The following is an 18,884-nucleotide window of genomic DNA, read 5'->3' on the forward strand; positions in this document are numbered from 1 at the left end:
GGCCGCGCGGCTGCCTCGCACCGCCGCTTGCGCTGGGGCCGGGGCCTCCTTTGTGTTTCCCTGGGCAGAGCGGGGTAAATCTTCCTGCGACCGCGTGGTGGTGGTGGCCTTTCCGCTACCGGCTCCGCCTAGCAGCGGGCAGGCGCCATTACAGCGTCCGCCATTTCTGCTGGTGCCCGCTGCCGGGGCGAAGAGGCCAGGGCTGTGGAAGTTATGTAACGCCGCCGCTCCCCCACCCGGCGGCCAGCCTGGATCGCCGCCGCGGGCGGGCGTCCGGGCCGAGAGCGACCGAGCGAGAAGCGGACGGCAAGAGTCGCTGCGCTCCGGAGGGAGCGAGGCTGAGGCGTGCCGGCGTTTCCCAGCTCTTGTATGTTTCTGGTAGCTGGTGCCGCCTCCTGCCTTTCGCTGCAGGCTTATCCTTTCGGTGTTTATTAAAACATGTCATTAGTCAATCCCGCGACCTCGATTTACCTAGCAGAGCGCGGGAACTGAGAGCGCCTTACCTGCACGCGCCTGGGGAGGTTTGTCTAGGCGGGTAAATACATGCGGCTAGGGGAGAAAAATTCCCAAACAGTACATGACAGTTCATTCACCGCTGCCCTGAAATTCTTACATAGTTGTAAATAGAGTAACCGGGGTCCTAAAGGGCTATTTAAAACGTGTAAAAATCTGCCCGGCCCCTCCCTCACATAGCAGCGTTTTGACAACGTTTTCCTGAGGTTTCGCTGCCTTTAAATCTGTGTGTGTCCGTAAGCTCACTTAAGTCCCTGCAAAGACCGTCTGGGAAGGCAGTGCCTGCTGTTATCCTGTACAAGCAGGGCAACAACTGCAAATTAGCAGCTGGCTGACAGTATGTTACAAAAGTTACATGCACCTCATTTTTTTTTCCTCCTCTGTGGATATCGGAATGAGTGGCCACCATTTGTTGAGACAATGGATATGGATAAAATACAGTTCTGATTTGCTGTGTTATCTAGAAACTCATTCTTGAAGAGAGAACTTGCAAAATTTCTTTTGTCTAGACTCTCTAAGGTGATTTACTAGTGCTCAGAGATCAGCTTAACGAAAGCAGATCACAAATACAAATAAGATTCCCATCTCAGAAGATCCTAGTGAAGTTCAGCTGCTTTTGAGGTTCTTGCTTGTTTGTGTGCAGAGGATTATATGTAACTACGGAGGGGGGTATTTTTAAAAAATGTGTACCCCAGTGTGGCTAGAAGTTGTAATTTGTGTTTTGTTCTCCTATTATGCTTGAATGGAAAGAGGCTAAAATGCCTTCTAGTACATGTTAGCGAATTTATAAACCTAACGCAAGACACTTTTTTTTAGTTTCAATTGTTTAGATCTAAACTGCAGGAGCAGATTGTTATGTGTAGTGTCCTTTAAAAAGTAAATCCAAGGCACAAGGCATGTGCCATATAACATATTGAAAATTGAAGCTGGATGCATATTAATTTTAACTATCTAAAAGTAACTTTGAGTAAATGTGGCTACTTAAGACTGGCATGTGTCTAAAAACTGTAATTCAGACAGTAATTGTCTGAAGGTTTACAGACTTCCCTTTTATCTCCTCTTAGTGGTGTGTTTGGCCTGGATAATGCTTTCTCAAGAAAAACTTTGCAGCAAAAAACTGAGGTCAAACCTCTGTTTTTTAGCTGTAGTGAGAATCAGAGCTGTAGGTTAGTAGCGTCACAACTGATAAATGCTGTTTTCATAGGCTCTTGAAGTGATAGGCTTGCTGGATTTTGATCCCACCCAGCATACTTGAGTTTTTCACTGCACGGATATATAATAGTGGTAAGTTCTAGAAGCAGGCATTTCTTCTTGCTTTTTCTTTTTAGCACGATGTACAGTTTGCCTTTTCTCAAGATAGGTGTAATAGCTTTTTTAATCTTCCAACAGGTTTTGCCTGCCCACCTAAGAAAATAAAGCAATGGAGACTGAACAACAGGAAGAGACCTTCACCAACACAGAGACAAATGGTAAATTTTTTAAAGAACTGTTTCTTTTTAGAAAGAACCTCTTTAGATTTCTAAATATTTTTTAATGCTCTAATTGTATTAAACGTTTGTATTGGCAGTTTTGCATTCTGCATTATTTTCATTTTTAATTAGACCATATAATTACTCAAGCTTTTGAAGCATAAATGAATAATTTTTCTGTTGGCATGTTTTAGACATGGGATAAGGAGCTGAAAGTTATGACTAAGGATTTGAAAATATTTCATAATTAAATATTCAATACTTGTGTGGAAAGCGTGAATATGTAAGAATATTATCAGGCTTATCCATTAATTGCATTTTGTTTATTGCAGTGTTTACATGCAGAAGTATAAATATGTAAAGTACCTCTAAAGAACTTAATGAAAAACTTCTTGGGCATAATTAGTGGGGAAGTTAGGGCATTAGCGTTATTGGTTCATGCCATTTTTTTCCAAACAGTATTTGAAGTGCTACTTTACTATTCTTCCACCAGTATTTCAGTGTTGGACAAAACTACATTTAAGCTTTCAGACTGAAAGGTTTTTCCCAGTTATGAATTGTAAATAAATATTAAGTGGGTAATGCTGCACTGCTTTAAACAGTGTGTCATGAATTTCTCACTGACTACATGAAGCATTCTCATTTAAAGCATAGTTTGTAGATCTTAAAACAATTTTCAGTAGTTAAATCGATGCATAAGCTGATGAGGTGAAGACTTGTTTCTATGCTGTGGATGCTCAGAGTAGACATCACTAGTGTTGGGCCAATAAGAAGGAATGCATTAAGAATACAGAGCATAACTTTGGCATGTGTTTCATTTTATTATGACTTAGAAAGTTAAATAAATGTTTGTGTTTCTCCCCTATGGACCTCTCTACAGGCAAACGTCCCGCAGAAGATATGGAGGAAGAGCAGGCCTTCAAAAGATCTCGGAACACAGATGAGATGGTTGAATTACGCATCCTGCTTCAAAGCAAAGTATGCTTTTTTGGTTTTACTGGGTTTGTTTATGGCATTGCTCAAGATGGTGGTGGCAAAGTGTCTTTCTAAACATATGATGGTCATGTGTTTAGAAAGACTATGGAATTTATTTAGGAAGAGATAACTTACTAGGAATAATTTTAAGTGTTTGTGAGTGGTAGTAAAAGTGTATTGCAATGGAATTAACTTCAGTGGTTCTTTTAAAGGGTAAGTCCATAAGAATCAACACAGTTATTTTAAAAATATGTACTTGCTGAAAACATAGAACAATAGAAATTATAAGGTGTTTTTACACCACTTCCACCACTGAGTGGAAGGTTATTATTTTGAGGGGAATGGCTGTGTATTTGGCTTCCTTTGGAAAGGAAGCAGTTTAGAGAATGATCAGCTAGTGATTGTAAATTAAATATGAGAGGTAAGATGAGAATTTCCTTAGATTTTGGTAACTCTCCCAAAGGGATCTACTAAACTTGTTCAGATACAACAGCAAGAAATGTGGGATTGCAATGGTTTCATTGAGAAGTGTGAATAGTTACAATAAAGTTGTTATGTATGAATTTTCTCTGGTGATGATTTGTACTTTCTGAAGTATCTCAGTCTTGTGTTGGTATTGGAGAACGTTGCTTTAATTGTGTGAGATTTCTGATCAATAGTCAAGTTACGTGGGCTATGGTTAAATGTTTTGCATGCTGTTAGCATAATGTATGATCTGTGTAATAAAAGCATTACTTTTGCATGTAATCTTTGAAATAACCTGGTAAAAATATAGTTTTGCAATTACTCTTCTTGACTATCTGCCAGTTTATTCTAGTTGATGTTAGAAACTTGAAGTTAGTGGCTGTTAACTTTAACCTTTTTCAGAATATACTGCCCTGAGAATTCAGTTGTTTGATGTATAAACCAAAATTAGCACTTGAAATTATCAAGAGTGCAGAAGTGGAATTTGCAAACATATTCTAGAACAGAAAATTTAAGAGGGGGGGGGGGGGGGGAATTAGGGAAATCATTGACCTACATTACATTCATACAGGTTTTTTTCTTGAGAGCTATGGTCTATGAGACTGCTTTAACACAGGCAGATTTGCCTAGAAGTTTCCATTTGGAATTGAAATATTAATTGCAGAACTGGATATCCTTCATTTCCTAAGTTCAGTAGTAAAAGCTGTTGGGTCATTTTTTCCATGAACAAACTACATCAGTTTGTTTCAATTTGATACGAACCTTTCAAAAGCAGTGCCTGCCTCCCCCACACCCCAGGCCAACATCTTAATGCAAAACTAGATTTACCATTCCTAGTCTTAAGTTCAAAAATGTGGTCTGTACTGTGTTGGCGTAACATAACTTCTGAAAACTGTTTTCCAGAACGCTGGAGCAGTGATTGGAAAAGGTGGCAAAAATATTAAGGCACTTCGTACAGACGTGAGTATATATGAGTTTGAACTAATTTAACACCAATTCTTTCAGAGCACTACATCAAAAGCTTGATTGAGTACATTTCTAGAAATGGGAGCAAATCAACTCTAGACATCAGGAGTCTAGTTACAAGCCATTTGTAATAATTGTTAAAGTAGATACCTTAGTTTTTCAATTTCTATTGTAATTAAAACCCAGCTTGACTCATGTGGGAAGAGAGGTTTATATTAAATCTCTTCACTTCTGAATAGGATTCCGCTAAATTACACACTTCAAGTGAGTTAACATCCTAATTAGAAATATCGACAAAGCTAAAAACCCTTAACTGTACCACTTCCCATACGTGTGAATCAATTATAATACTAAAACCATTGCAGGTGGCTGGCTTAACCCAGTGATAGAGGAATTCTTTAACTTCCTTTAAAAAAACCCAACCAAACAAACCAGTCCCATCTGTTCTTTAACAGCTTGCACATGAAGCACAAAAGCATTAATGTTAAGATTGCTTGATGTAAATATGGGTATAGAACAGTAAAGGAACATTGTGTTCTGTATTTGGAAGCATTTTTAAACAGTCATGACTTACTACCTATCCACATTTTACAGTGGATTGACTCTTGTGATTAGACACATGCTCAGCATTAATGTTGTGTCTTTATAAAACTTGGCAACGCTTCTTAAATATCATTTGTTTACACTCCTGTACTTAACATCAACTACAACTTCCAACAGTTTTTCCAATCAAGACTGTTCAACAAAGATTTGGTAATATATCATTATAAATCAGTTCCAGCTAAGTTCATAAACTACCACAACTAGAATTGAGGCTTAAGTTTAAATGGTCAGGAATCATACATTTGCTCACTAACTATGGCAGCCAGGTGGTTTTTTTAGGGTGTTTTTTGTGGGTTTTTTAAATTTCTTTTTTTTAAGTAAATAAGTCACCTATATCCAGATAATTTAGACTGATCTGGAAAACTTAACTTTCCCGATTTGCCCAAGGTTCTAATAATACCGGTCTTGACAGGGTTTGTGTCTAACCCTCATGAGCCAGCCTGCTACTGAAACATCATATGTTAAAAGTAAAAAGTAGTTTAGTCAGATCAAGTGACTCTTTTTTTTTTTTTTTTTTTTTTCCATACTGTTAAGCCACAGTTGGTGTAGCAATCCGTTATTGTGTTAGTCTTCAGAACAACTTAAGCTTGTTTCATTAATTGAGAGTAATGAGTATAGTTTGTATTAAATTAAAATTTATTGCTTTTCCCCCTTTTCCCTCTCCTTGTTTTTTTGGCCATATATCTCCGTTGCCCATGTACTGGATCGACTTGCCCCTGCGTTGCCCACCATGACGTTGGCCCATCCGCCCCTGAACGCCCATGTGAAAACCCTGGTTGGCTATGCCCAAAAATGTGCTCGTTGCCAAACGGGTACCATACTTGACAACTTCTGATTGAATGCCCATGCCCAATGCCAACATCCACGAACGCCAATGACCAATGCAGTACAATGCCAGTGTTTCAGTCCCAGACAGCAGTGGCCCCGAGCGGTATGTCCCAACAGTTTATGCCTCACTGCCTGATTAGAAAGAGAGAAATGTATTTTATTACCTGCCTTTGATATAATTAAATAGTATCCCCTTATAGACGGTGTATTGTTTTTTTTTCAAGTTTTCTGTCTTATTTTCCCCATTAAGTCTTTTTGTCACTGAACTTTTACGTGAGTTGCCCACCCAGACAATCCACTAATTTTATTTCAATGGAAGGAGCACAGCTTCAAGTGTTGCATATTTGCTGCATTGTAAATCAAATTGTTTCAAAGTAGTGTCTCGCTCTGTCTTTGTGGCCCACCTTGCTCCCCTCAACATTGCCTGTTCATAATTATTTCTGATGAAATGCTAACTCTGGTTCACTTTTCTTCACTTCTCATTTGTTTTGTCTTTTCTTTTTTTTTTTTTTTGTCTTGCATTTGTATTTGTTTTCTTGGAGAGCCCATTAGTAATCTGATTTCTAACTGGTCTCATAACCTTACTCCAGATACAATGTTCACCACTTGCATATCCCCACTTTTTCTATGAGAAGGTGTGCCAGTTTTACCAACGTAATAGTGAGGATATCCTAAATTAGTGGTGGCGGGGAACATGAATATTCACTACTACTCTCAGTTCTGCCTCAGTTTCTTGCCCACTTAATCTGAGCCCTTCCAAACGCCAGTTCTTGTCTTTCTTTCTCTCTCTCTCTCTCTGCAAGACCTACCTAATCTTAAATTTATCATGCATATATATTGGGCATAAACAAAGATGCATGTGTTGTAAATTGAGCAAACAGGTTTACTTTAAATGGGGAATATTAATTTTAAGCTCTTCTGTATAATCTTGTTAGAATATTGTGTGATGAAAAAAATTTACTTCTACTTCTTTTTTCCACCTTCTGCATATTGTCTGGCATTATGGCCTCCAACAGTATCTTGAGTATAAGTGCAGATATAGAGACAATTGGAGAAATCTTGAAGAAGATTATCCCTACTTTAGAAGAGGTATGTCTCCTAATGTTTTTTCTTTTTAGACATAAGAGATCAGCTTTTGAAACAAGATGGCTCTAGATAATTTATTGCTTTGTAAATATGGTAAATTAGAAAATGAAACCCAAAAGCCTTTTAAAGAAGAGTTATGGCTCAGACTACTTGTTGGCATTTTTTGGTAGAGGACAGTCAGTCACTGTTAAAGTAATGTTTCAAATAGTCTTCCCCCCTTCAGAATAATTGCCTCCTGACTTGTTTTGTCCCTATTTTGAAGTAGCTGTATTATGACTTGTATTCTGTGTTGATGTCTTAAGTAAGAGTGTTGCACTGTTTCATATCTTCTTAAATCTTTGTAGATTTGCAGTGTAATGTAATAAGTAAGGAAAACTGATTTGACATCAGTTTATATTGAGGTGAGGTGCTTAAATGCTTGTGATCCTATCGAAGGAAATACATGATTACAATTTAGCAATAAATCAATTCATACCATTGTGTTTAGAGAAAAAACTTAACAAACCCCCAAATATTTTAAACTTCTTGGTGAATAATATTTTATCTTTCTCCTGTATGTGTCTTTCTTACAGTATCAACACTACAAAGGCAGCGACTTTGACTGCGAATTAAGACTTCTCATTCACCAGAGTTTGGCAGGAGGAATTATTGGTGTCAAGGGTGCTAAAATTAAAGAACTAAGAGAGGTACTTGTTTCATATTCTTCTGAAATTTGTTTTTTGTTCAATGAAGAACTTGATGTTTTGTGTTCATAAGGGGCAAATTAGTAATCTTCTGTGCAGTGATTGATTCAGAACGTACAGCATAGGTTGATTTTGATGCTCTGAGATGGATCTGTGAGTTGCAACTTTCTTGCAAAAGCTCAGAAGTAAAGTTGTTTGTGATAGAGCCTAGGACTTCTTACCAAGCTCATAGGCAATATTTATGGTAGAGTTAAGAAAGCAATTTTTTTTTTTAATTACTATGACATCCATCACTCTTAGAATGAACTGCTGCGTAGACTAGATTTATTCATGTGGTTGGACATGCATAATGGTTTAGGGTGAATACATCTCCACAAACTCTTGTGATGGTAATTTTGATAGATGTCTGAATTTTACTGTGAAAGGCCTTTATATATTTTCTTGACATGTGAAGATTAGTACAATCTATAAGCTTGCAATGGATATGTGGTCTTTTTGCTACTATTTAGTTAAATGATGGTGTAAACAAGCCATAAGTGAAAGAGAAAATTGAAACTTTTTTCCTCTTCATACAAAGCTATGTCAGCACAGATCTTTAAAAAAAAAAAGTAATCCCAAAATTAAATTTTTGAAAACTCAGAAACAAGCATGCACTTAAAATGGCTGGGAATTTTAAATGTCTTTTTGATTGTTTCTTTAGAAATGTTTTAATGGGCTTATGAAATTGTTTAAAATGCTTACATTAGACAATCTTGGGGTATTTTTTGTTCAACAGAACACTCAGACCACCATTAAGCTCTTCCAAGAGTGTTGTCCTCATTCTACTGACAGAGTGGTGCTTATTGGTGGAAAACCTGATAGAGTCGTTGAATGTATCAAGATTATTTTGGATCTTATATCTGAGGTAATGGTTTTTTTCATTTTATTCTTTCACTGGCATTCATGAATGTTAGGGAACATTTGGGTGAAAAATGTTACCTTTCATTTCCTGTTTTGAGTTCAGTATTGTCGCTGTAGAGATGGACAGAGTCACACACACACACTCACTCTCACGGGTGAACAAGCAGCTAGGTTTTTAATACTAAAAGCATGCATTTTTATATATTTCAGGTGCCAGAGTTTTTACATTCTTATTGGATAACCTTTATCAGTTTCCTCCCTGCTTGCTTCATCCTGCTACATAGTCAGCAACTCCTTGAAAGTTATTTGCTTTAAGCATAGCTTCCTTATCTCAAGGGTACACCAGAATCTTGTCAAAGTCAAACTCTTCTTCAATCCGGTTATTGACAGACCAGCTGCCTTCCCAGACAAGTACCTCATACTTTCACAGTAACAGAGTGATTGACTGTTACCACCTTTTGAAAGTATTTCAACTTTCTAGAATCCCCCTACCTTATGGGTGAGGGAAGCTATTTTTGGTACCGGTGAGCCATTATTCATGCTTTGCATATGGTGTGGTTAAATCTGGTTGGCAGCCAAACACCATGCAGCCTCTTGCTCACCCTCCCCCTGTCCCAGAGGATGGGGGAGAGTTGGAAGGGTAAAGGTAAGAAAACTCAGAATTGATATAAGAACAATTGAATAGTTGGAATAAAGTAAGATTAAAGTAATAATAATAGTAATAATAGACTATACAACTGAGTAATGCATGGTGTGATTGCTCCCTACCCACTGACCAATGCTCAGCTGGTTCCTAGCTAGCAATCCCAGAGGAGAGAATCCCAAAACCACAATCCCAGAAGAGAGTGAGCTTCCCAGCCAACCCTCATATACATGCTGAGTATCATGTTCTGCGATATGGAATATTTCATTGGCCAGTTTGGGTCTGTTGCTCTGACTATGCTCCCAGTTTCTTATGTATCTGCACACTAGCAGGGCATTGGAAAGTTGCAAAATACATTATTCTGTAGCAACAACTAAAAGCATCAGTGTATTATCAACATTCTTCTCATGATAAATCCCATACTAAATCCAAAACATAGCACTATTGTGGCTGCTAAGAAGAAAAATTCCCAGCTGAAACCAGGATAGCATATCATTAAGAAGCAGAAGTTGAAGAGGAAGGGAGACAAAATATATTTGCCATTGATCAGTAACAGTAGTTTCTCTGTCATAGTTAAGTTCACAGAAAACACATCGTCATCTCCTCCCTTCTTACCAGCATTGTGAAATTAGAGCATTCCAAATGCATATGTTAATATTTATACCTTTAACATAATTATTTAAAGATGCAATTGTAATAATTCTAATTAGTTTGTGGGGATTGTTCTGTTTTAGTCTCCAATTAAAGGACGGGCCCAGCCTTACGATCCGAATTTCTATGATGAAACCTATGATTACGGTGGCTTCACAATGATGTTTGATGATAGAAGGGGACGTCCAGTAGGCTTTCCGATGCGTGGAAGAGGAGGTTTTGATCGAATGCCCCCTGGTCGTGGTGGACGCCCTATGCCCCCATCAAGAAGAGATTATGATGATATGAGCCCTCGCAGAGGACCTCCACCACCTCCACCAGGTCGTGGTGGGAGAGGTGGCAGCAGAGCTCGTAATCTTCCTCTTCCTCCTCCACCACCTCCTCGAGGCGGGTGAGTTGTTGGGTAAATGCATTATACAAAGCTCAGGTTGTGTATAATCTCCTGAATCATGTTCATTTTTGCAGTGTTTTTATCATGCTTCCATGTTGGTGGTGGTTATGCAGGATTGAGTGTGTATTAGACCAGAGTATTTTAAAAAGTACTGGAATTCAATTCTTTGCTGCACTTTACTAATCTACCAGGACTATAGTCATTAATTCTGAAACTTTTATGTCATTCATTACTTGGCTAGAGTAGTTTAAAATTAAGTTGTTTGTGAACTGTGAATGTGAAAACTTAGAATGAGAAAACTTAAATTAGAATAGGTAAACTATAATGCAGTTCACATTCTGCTGCTTCTTTCATTTTAGAGATCTTATGTCCTATGACCGAAGGGGAAGACCAGGAGACCGATACGATGGCATGGTACGAGTTTAAAATTTGCATTGTTCTGTTTTCGTAAGCACAGTTATCATGCATTTAAGCGTGGGACATGCATGGTTCTGATGATAGAACCTAATGTTTTGTCCATACAAATGGTCCCTCCTGTGGAGGAATGTTTGGGGTGTAAGTGGTATCTGACACATGATCCATTTCCTTTTTTTCCTCCCTGCCATTAAAAATAATATGGAAAATTTGTCTGTGCTCTACCCTGTGCGTTTGCTTGAACTGACTGTCTTTTAGATGTTGTTTTAAATCAGGATGATATAAATAAATATTGGTAGGCTTTCCAGATAAAGGAAACAGATCAGAACAACATTCTCTGAAATGCTTGGATATATATAATCATTCTTAACACTAATGTTGGAAAACATGAGTATAGATAGAATAATACTGATTATGGAATCGTATCTATGAGAGCTCCAGTTGATCACTCTAAGATGATTGCTCTTTTGACAATTCTTGTCTATTTGCTGGTTTCCCTGTCCACAGAAAATCTACTGTAATTCCAAATGTTTTGGAACTAGGGCCACTTCTCAGCTGAATCCTAAATTAAATAAGATGCATTGAGCTGTATTAATACTAGTACTTGTTGGGGGAAAAAGATCTGTCACAGTATATGGAAGCTTAAAAGAAGTTTTAAAGATACTCTTCCATGTTGCATTATGAAATGTAACTTCCCAGCAGTCATCACCTGTGGTACTAGATTGCTGTTTCATGGAAAGAGAAATCACGTATCTGGAAGTTAAATCTCTGTAGTAACGATCTTGTTTTCTCCTCTGCTTTGGTTGGCACCTTCTTTAAGATGACACATGAGGCAAGAATTTTTTTTTTTTTATTTATTTTAAATTAAGAGAAAGGAGTGGAGAAGAGATGTGAAGCTAGGTGCCTAAATGGGCTTTACACGTTTCCTTCCTCCTCGAGCGTAAGAGTTACTGGAAGTACATGTTGCAAGCATGTCACATGCTTATTAGACATTCTAAAAGGAAAGATTTACACAAAGTTACAAAATAGTGTTACCCATGCTACTGTACATGTTAAGAAACTGGAAGAATTGAGAAGTACACCTCTAAGATTCCATATTTGTATTTACGTGTTTTCAAAGCTCAGTCCTTGTGTTCTTGTATTTGCAGCTAATAAAGCCAGTGCTAGAGCGTATAAACTGAGCACCCTGCCCTTCTTTGGCTATCTGGTTGAGCACAGTCTTACTCAGCTTGACTCTTGGGCAGTAGCATGTTCTATTTTTATTCCATTCTGGCTAGAATAAAAGATCCATTTTGACTTTTGCTTAGCCTGACTTTAGTCAGGTTGGCTTCTGCTTTCTTGGCATGAGTTTTTAGAAAAGTGGAGTCATATCTGTTGCTTTGTTGGTGGTTTTTTTTGTTTTTTTTTAATTCCAGAAAGCAGTTTTATTTCTTCTTCATGGTGAAGGTGCTCATGGCTTTGGCTTCTTTATGACCAAATATCATGGACTGCTTCCCAACAAAAACTGTATTTAATTTCTAGTTTTCATTAACTGTGATGCTAGTATCCTAAGTTGTGTAAGCAGATAGGAAAGTCCTCATGTGGATTGTAAGGTTAGAGCGGTAAATACCATGCCAGAAATAGAAAGTCTTCCTGTGCCACCCTTTGTTTCATATAGAAACCATTCTCTAGTAAAACTAGAGTAAACCATTGTCATTGTGGTTTAAGAAGGTAATGCATGGGGGAAAGGCTGTTCTCCGAGAATGGAAGTGCTCTTTCAGATAGATTCTGTTTTATATAGATGCAATGAAAGATAAGAATAGATGCTTTTCTCAGATCAACATCTGAAAAATCATGGAAATGTTGAATGGACAGAAATAATCATTTTTTTGTTAGCCTTTTTTTTTTTTCCACTAAAGGCAGAAAGATTGAGTAGTTCAGGATTTTTAAAATTGGACACTGAACTGTGAATTTTCTAGAATTCCAGAGGTCCAACCGTATTGTCAGCCTTGTAAATGCTGAGATGAGAAAAATCCAGTTTGATTTTGAAAGATAGGTTAATTCCCTTGCCTATGCAGTCACCCAGCCTGTTAGCCTGGTGTACCTTGCTGTTTAATTATGCACAGCTGTTAAAAGCGTTAATTTGGTTTATAATCTCTGTTCTGAAGCATTTTCCAGAGGGACAGACCTGTATTGTTTCTCTAACAAAGCTATATATTTCAGTGTTTAACTACTCCAGATAAAATGCCTGTGGACCACAAGGGCTATTCTGATAGTTGAAAAGACCTGAATGTATTTCCAGTATTTATTTTTTAACACCTTTCAGGTACAAAACCACACACCAATACTAGTGGGAGGTGTGGACAAGCATATAAAGTCATTTTATCCCCTTGCCTCTTTTTTTAATTAACTGAAGATGTACTAAAATTTTCAGTGTACTAAAAATTTTAAAATCTGAGTTAATAGAGACTTAAATCAGAATGTCCCCTGCTAAGTGTACTGTCTCTTCAGACTAATGTGAGTGTCTTCAGACTTCTGATGTGCTTTTGCTCCTTCAGATTCTTCCTAATTCTCGATCTGTATTTTAACTTACACTTTTATGTGTATGTACGTGTGTCTTGATGTATAAATACTCAAAGGCACATATGCTTCAAAAAATACAATACGTTCTTCATGTTTGAGATGTGACATTAACATGCATGTAGTGAGTAAAAGAAGAATGTATGACAGCTCTTCTCTCTCTTCCAGCATCTGCATGTTAAAGTAACAAAAATTCTTTTAGGTCACTGTTAAAAAACAGAAAATTATTATAAAAGAATTTGACATCTGTTAGGACTGCATGCATTTTCTTTTAATAGAAGTTAAGCTCTTTCTGTATCCAGCCAGTGTGTCATCTGGCTTTTATTCTAGTACCAGTAGTCACTAGCAGAAATGAGTCTGTATTCTGCTATGTATGTTAAGATACCCTGTTTGAGTAGCTGGTTTTAGAGTGCACAAATGAGCATCAATTGTTGAAACTGTAGAATTTTTAAAGATGCTATATGACACGTTTTAAAAACAATTAAATTTCTATTATAATTAGCAGTAGATTGTTAGTCTAGTTATTGGCTTTTATGAGGTATATGGAAATGAATTGGTAGAATATGAGAAGTGGTGTCTTCATACTTGAGCTTCTGTTTGCATAATTGCTGAGAAGTTACTCATTTCAATCATATTAAACCTTCATTTTTTGACACATGACAAAAACACATTTTTTTTTTTTTTTAACACATGGCAGAAATAAATTTTGATACATAATAGCACTTAAAGGTATTCTAAGAGAAGGGGAAGAAAGCTTGTTTTGCTTTGCTCTGCCATTAGCTGTCTGACCCGTGTTACAGAAAAAATCTGTTTACATTACAGAAAGGGGAAAAAGTGTGACCACCTAAAGTTGCCTCAGAGTGAAATGAAAAGGGACTGAGTCTTAAAAGTGGTCTAAATAACAAACTCTTTGTTGTAGTATAAATGTTTCCTTCTACCAGTATGTATTGCATTTGCTTGCCAAGTTACCTATATGTCTATATGACATTAACTTAATTCAGATTTCTTTCTTCTTTTCCTTCTATTATTTTGTATTTGGCAGATGATGCAGTGTCATGTTGATGCGTGTGATGACATGCAGCCACCAGAGTTGGTGAGTGTGCTTAACCATTTTTTTGAAAACTGCTTTATTGAACAGATTAAGTGATAATAGGAATAAGATCAAGATATTCAAGAATGTATTCCTGAATGTAGTTCTTGACATTAAGACAAGATTATAGTTAGTGACAACTTGCACCTGTTGAAAATCATAAAACTATCCTTCTCACTGAGAGTTTATTGGCAGTTTGTCTTAACAGTGTGTCCTGTGCAGGCAGGTAGTGTTAATAGAAATGTGGAAGTATGCAGTAGTACAACCAGAAGAGAAAAGCTGTTCTGTGTCTATTTTTGCCTCTTACACCCTATTTTCATGTTTCATGTGAAGAGTAACTTTCTCCATAACTGATGCACTGTAGATGTATCTTTAGGATGTATTGTATTAACTTCATAATGTTGGGTTTTCTCCTATTTCAAACAGCAGATACTAAAAGTAGCTTCTTAATTAAATTTTTGTGGATAAACTATTAAGCTTTAATTATTGATGTATTTGAAAATGTACCATTTGATTGGATAGGTTTTGGAAAGGGAGGTTAGGGGATCTTCAGGTGTTCATGATGTCTAAAAGATGGCAAAGTGGTGCCAAATATTAATGTCACTTTTTAGCTTACATTTGCTGTGTTTACGTAACTGCCTAACTCATCTGCTGTCTGGTTCATTTGCTGTCCTGTAGTCTGGGGAGGCAGAAACAATCAAGGAAAGGATTGTTCTTTAAAACAGATTAGTGCACAAAGGGATACTTTTGGCAAATATCATTGGGAATATGTCTGTGTATATGCAGAGGCTGATGAAAGCAGTGTACTGAATTAAGTCTTAAGCAGAGTCCTTCATTCTTTTGTATGTTGGAGTCCACTACAAACTATTACGTTGTATTGCTGAGTAACGTGATTACACAATATAAGTTGCTTGGAGACGGAGGATAAGATCAACAGTTTGGTCCAAGTAGCTTCCATTTTGATCTTCCAAAAAGGTAGCAGGTAAATAACCATTTTGGGAAAAGTTGTTTTGTTACAGTTCTGTGAACAAGTAGTTGTGGTTGGTTGAACTTGGCTGGCTGCCGACTGGCTGCCAGGTGCCTACTCAGCTGCTCTCTCACTTCCCCTCCTCAGCAGGATGAGGGGAGAAAGTAAGATGGAAAAGCTTGTGGTTCAGGATAGATAGGGATATCACTAGTTAACCGTCATGAGCAGAACAGAGTTGACTTGGAGAACATTAATTTATTGTCACTTAAAAATAGAGCAGCATGGTAGGAAACAAAGAGGAAAACTAAAAGCACCTTTTCCCCACCCCTCACTTCTTTCCAGGCTTTTAACTTCATTCCTTCATTTCCTACTTGTTGGAACTAGATGAACTTTTAAGATCCCTTCCAACCCAAACCACTCTGATTCTTCTGCCATGAGTGGTACAAGGGGGATGGGGAATGGTGGGTTGCAGTCAGTTCATCACACTTTGTTCCTTCTCCTTCACACAGTTCCCCTGCTCCAGTGTGGGGTCCCTCCAGTGGGATACAGCTGCTCACCAACTGCTCAGATATGGGTGTTTCCAATGGACTTGCAGCTCTTCAAGAACTGCTGCAGCCTGGGTCCTCTTCATGGGGTATAGTCCTTCAGGAACAGACTGCTCCAGTGTAGGTCACCCACAGGCCACAGGTCCTGCCTGGTGCTTGCACCTGCACCTGCTTGGGCTCTCCACAGGCTGCATCTTCCTTCAGGGCATACCTGCCCGCTCCCAGCATAGCATCTTCCATGGGCTGCAGTGTGGCTGTCTGCTCCAGTGCGGTTCTCTCCATGGGCTGCAGAATACCTGTTACAGTGCCTGGAGCACCCCTTACTACTTCACTGTGGTCTCTGTGGGGTTGTTTCTCTTACTTTTTTTCCCCATCACTTAGCTCCCTCAACCAGTGCACACTGGATGGGGTTTTTTTAACCATTTCTTAAATGTTATCATAGAGGTGCTACCAGCTTTGTAGGCAGCAGTGGGTCCATTTTCATGTTGGCTAAAACTTGACAACTGGCTTTGTCTGGCACAGGGGCAGCCCCTGGCCTGTTTTCACAGAAGTGCCCCCAGCAGTCTCCCAGAAGTTGAATTTGGGACAATTGCACATATTTATTCTCTGCTTCTATAGGAAAGGATAAAAATGGGTTCTTGAGCACTTAGAAGGCATTAGATGAAACGTAGACCAGTATTTGACATCAAATGCTTCAAATCCTAAAAATTAAGAGGCCGGGAGTGCTTGTTGCAGTGATTTGGATTTGGTATATGGTGGTTTTAGCAGAACAGTAAGTAACTTGCACCATGGTTATCGGTTCAAACAATTTATTCTCTGTACAAATGATTATAGTATAGTCTGAATTGAGAGGTTACAGAGCTATGCTTAAGACCTTTGTTTTTTTTCCCTGAAGATACAGATAAAGTAAGAGAATTGACAGTCACCAGGTAAACCTTTTGTCCCAAAAGTGGAGACTTGAGTCTCTCCTGAGCTGTATTGATAGCTGACAGCATTAATAATTTTCCTTCAAGTGTTAGTTTAGTCCCTTTAGGGTCAGGAGTAGGTCAGCATCAAGAGCTGTCCACCAGCAGCTGAATTAGTGAGACTGCTTGGTAAACTGGTACAGCTGGATCCTTTGTCATCGTACACCTTACTCCTAGGGGTTTTGACAAGGCAGAGTAAGAGGTTGGTGAGATTTCCCCATCACCCCCCCCCCTTTTGATTCTGTTCTGCCCTCTTTGCCTCAGGATGTCTTTAACAGCACAACACTGTTCTATTTATAGGAAGGTTGGTGGTTGAGATTTTTTGCATAAAACAGACTCAGAGTTAACAGTAATGATACTTAATATGAAAATATGCTAATGAAGCATGGCTATTCAATATTGAAGGTTTTTTTCTCTTTCTCTTACAGTTTGAGGGTGGATCTGGATATGGTAGGTGTTTATATAGATCCTTTACATATACTTCATTATGTAGTTACTAAAGGACTTGATGCATACATTTAAATCAGATTATTCTTATGCAGGGGGACGCGGTTCATATGGAGATCTTGGTGGACCCATCATCACCACACAAGTAACGATTCCCAAAGATGTAAGTAAAGTTGACTTGCTTTCAGCTTGTGTTTTCTCTTAAAAAAAGAACAAAAAGTCATAGCCTTTTCTTGTACTGTGTAAGTAAATCAGGAGTATTTAGGGTGCTTGATAAGTACTTCCAATACAAAACAAGTGCTTCTAAGTCACCAAAAGTATTCTTCATGCATTTGTTTTGTCTTTACTTTAGAGATGTACTAAACAATTTTATTAATTGCTAATATTGAGTAATAGAGATGGTCTCTGCAACTTGGTTTTTGCAAATGAGCAACTGGTTCTCCTAGTTTTATCCTACCTGTGTTTATACAATTCATGTTGCAGGGGATGTTTTGATGCTGTAAAACAGTAAGCTTCCACTGCAACTTCTAACACAGCATACGGAAGCTACTCAAACACAGCTGTGATTTTTATAACTATTTTTGAGAGTGAAAGTTGTATCAGGAAATGAATGCTTTGCTTTCTCCCCTAGTTGGCAGGATCTATTATTGGAAAGGGAGGCCAGAGAATCAAACAAATACGTCACGAGTCAGGAGCTTCGATCAAAATTGATGAACCCTTAGAAGGCTCAGAAGATCGGATAATAACTATTACAGGAACACAGGACCAGATACAAAATGCACAGTATTTACTGCAAAACAGGCAAGTTAAAGTTCAGCGTTGTCCCTAGTGTCAATTTTAAACTGAAATGTACATTCTAAATCTGCTCTTCTCTGATACAGTTTTTAGAAGGCAGGTTTTAAGTAACTATTTGAATCTAACTTCTCCAGTGGTAGTTCTGCCTTGATTTTCTTCTGTTCTACATTCTAATTAAAATGAAGACACGCTCAAAACTAATCTTGCTGGAAGACGCCTTAACCAAGCAGTCCTCTCATTTCTCTGGTGAAAACTGCTGCAAAAAATACTTGTAATAAATTACATAGAGCCTGTAGAAAATATAGAAGATTTCAGTGGATGTTGGCCTAGTTCTGTGTGGAAGACTAGTGATTTTGTTGTTTTTAGATAACTAAATTGACAACAAATCACAGTCTGCCATATGGCACAGACCATGCCTCTACAGGACAAGTTGAAATCGATTTGGTGCTGTTATGCAGCATTTCACACCTTGCTGACATTACTTTGTCTTTTCTGCCAAATACTAACAGCTTCAGATTAATTTGCTTAGTTTTGGTTTATTAACATGATGGCTGTCATAGCAGATTTTAATGCTTTAACTTGAATGTTTGGCTTTAGATTACTAATATTTAAATGTGCCTAAAATAAATAAAATATACCTATATTTATTAGCCATTAATATTTTTAAATTATTTTAAAATGTATTAGGAATTTGATTTAATCTGCTGTAAGAATGTCATTGTGAATGTTGATTCAAGATGTATGGTCCATCATTCTAATACATGCTTTTTTTCTTTTTCTTTTATAGTGTGAAGCAGTATGCAGATGTTGAAGGATTCTAATGCAAGATTATTTTTTCTTTTTTATAGTGTGAAGCAGTATTCTGGAAAGTTTTTCTAAGCCTAGTGAAGAACTGAAGGAGTCCTGCACCCTTTTTTTTTTTTTTTTAT

The 18,884-nt window shown here is 37.8% G+C and overlaps 1 protein-coding gene across 4 annotated transcripts; it reads left to right on the plus strand.

Annotated features, from left to right (window-relative positions):
- Window positions 1–1,855: 1,855 nt before the first annotated feature.
- HNRNPK (heterogeneous nuclear ribonucleoprotein K) lies at window positions 1,856–18,884 on the plus strand. 4 transcript variants are annotated; one of them, XM_026866343.1, is made up of 14 exons: window positions 1,856–1,982; window positions 2,863–2,960; window positions 4,326–4,382; window positions 5,879–5,922; window positions 6,836–6,908; window positions 7,478–7,591; window positions 8,364–8,492; window positions 9,866–10,173; window positions 10,533–10,587; window positions 14,189–14,239; window positions 17,142–17,163; window positions 17,241–17,323; window positions 17,792–17,961; window positions 18,804–18,884. In XM_026866343.1, exons 1-14 carry the CDS (start codon window positions 1,934–1,936, stop codon window positions 18,832–18,834), a joined length of 1,284 nt encoding a protein of 427 aa, XP_026722144.1. In that variant the 5' UTR covers window positions 1,856–1,933; the 3' UTR covers window positions 18,835–18,884. The 4 variants fall into 4 exon arrangements, with proteins under 4 accessions (XP_026722144.1, XP_026722143.1, XP_026722142.1 ...); XM_026866342.1 differs by having other exon boundaries at window positions 18,743–18,878; XM_026866341.1 differs by having other exon boundaries at window positions 1,863–1,982; window positions 2,851–2,960.

The sequence above is a fragment of the Athene cunicularia genome (genome assembly GCF_003259725.1).
Source record: "Athene cunicularia isolate RWA chromosome Z unlocalized genomic scaffold, athCun1 chrZ_part2, whole genome shotgun sequence".
NCBI classification, from domain to species: Eukaryota; Metazoa; Chordata; class Aves; order Strigiformes; family Strigidae; genus Athene; species Athene cunicularia.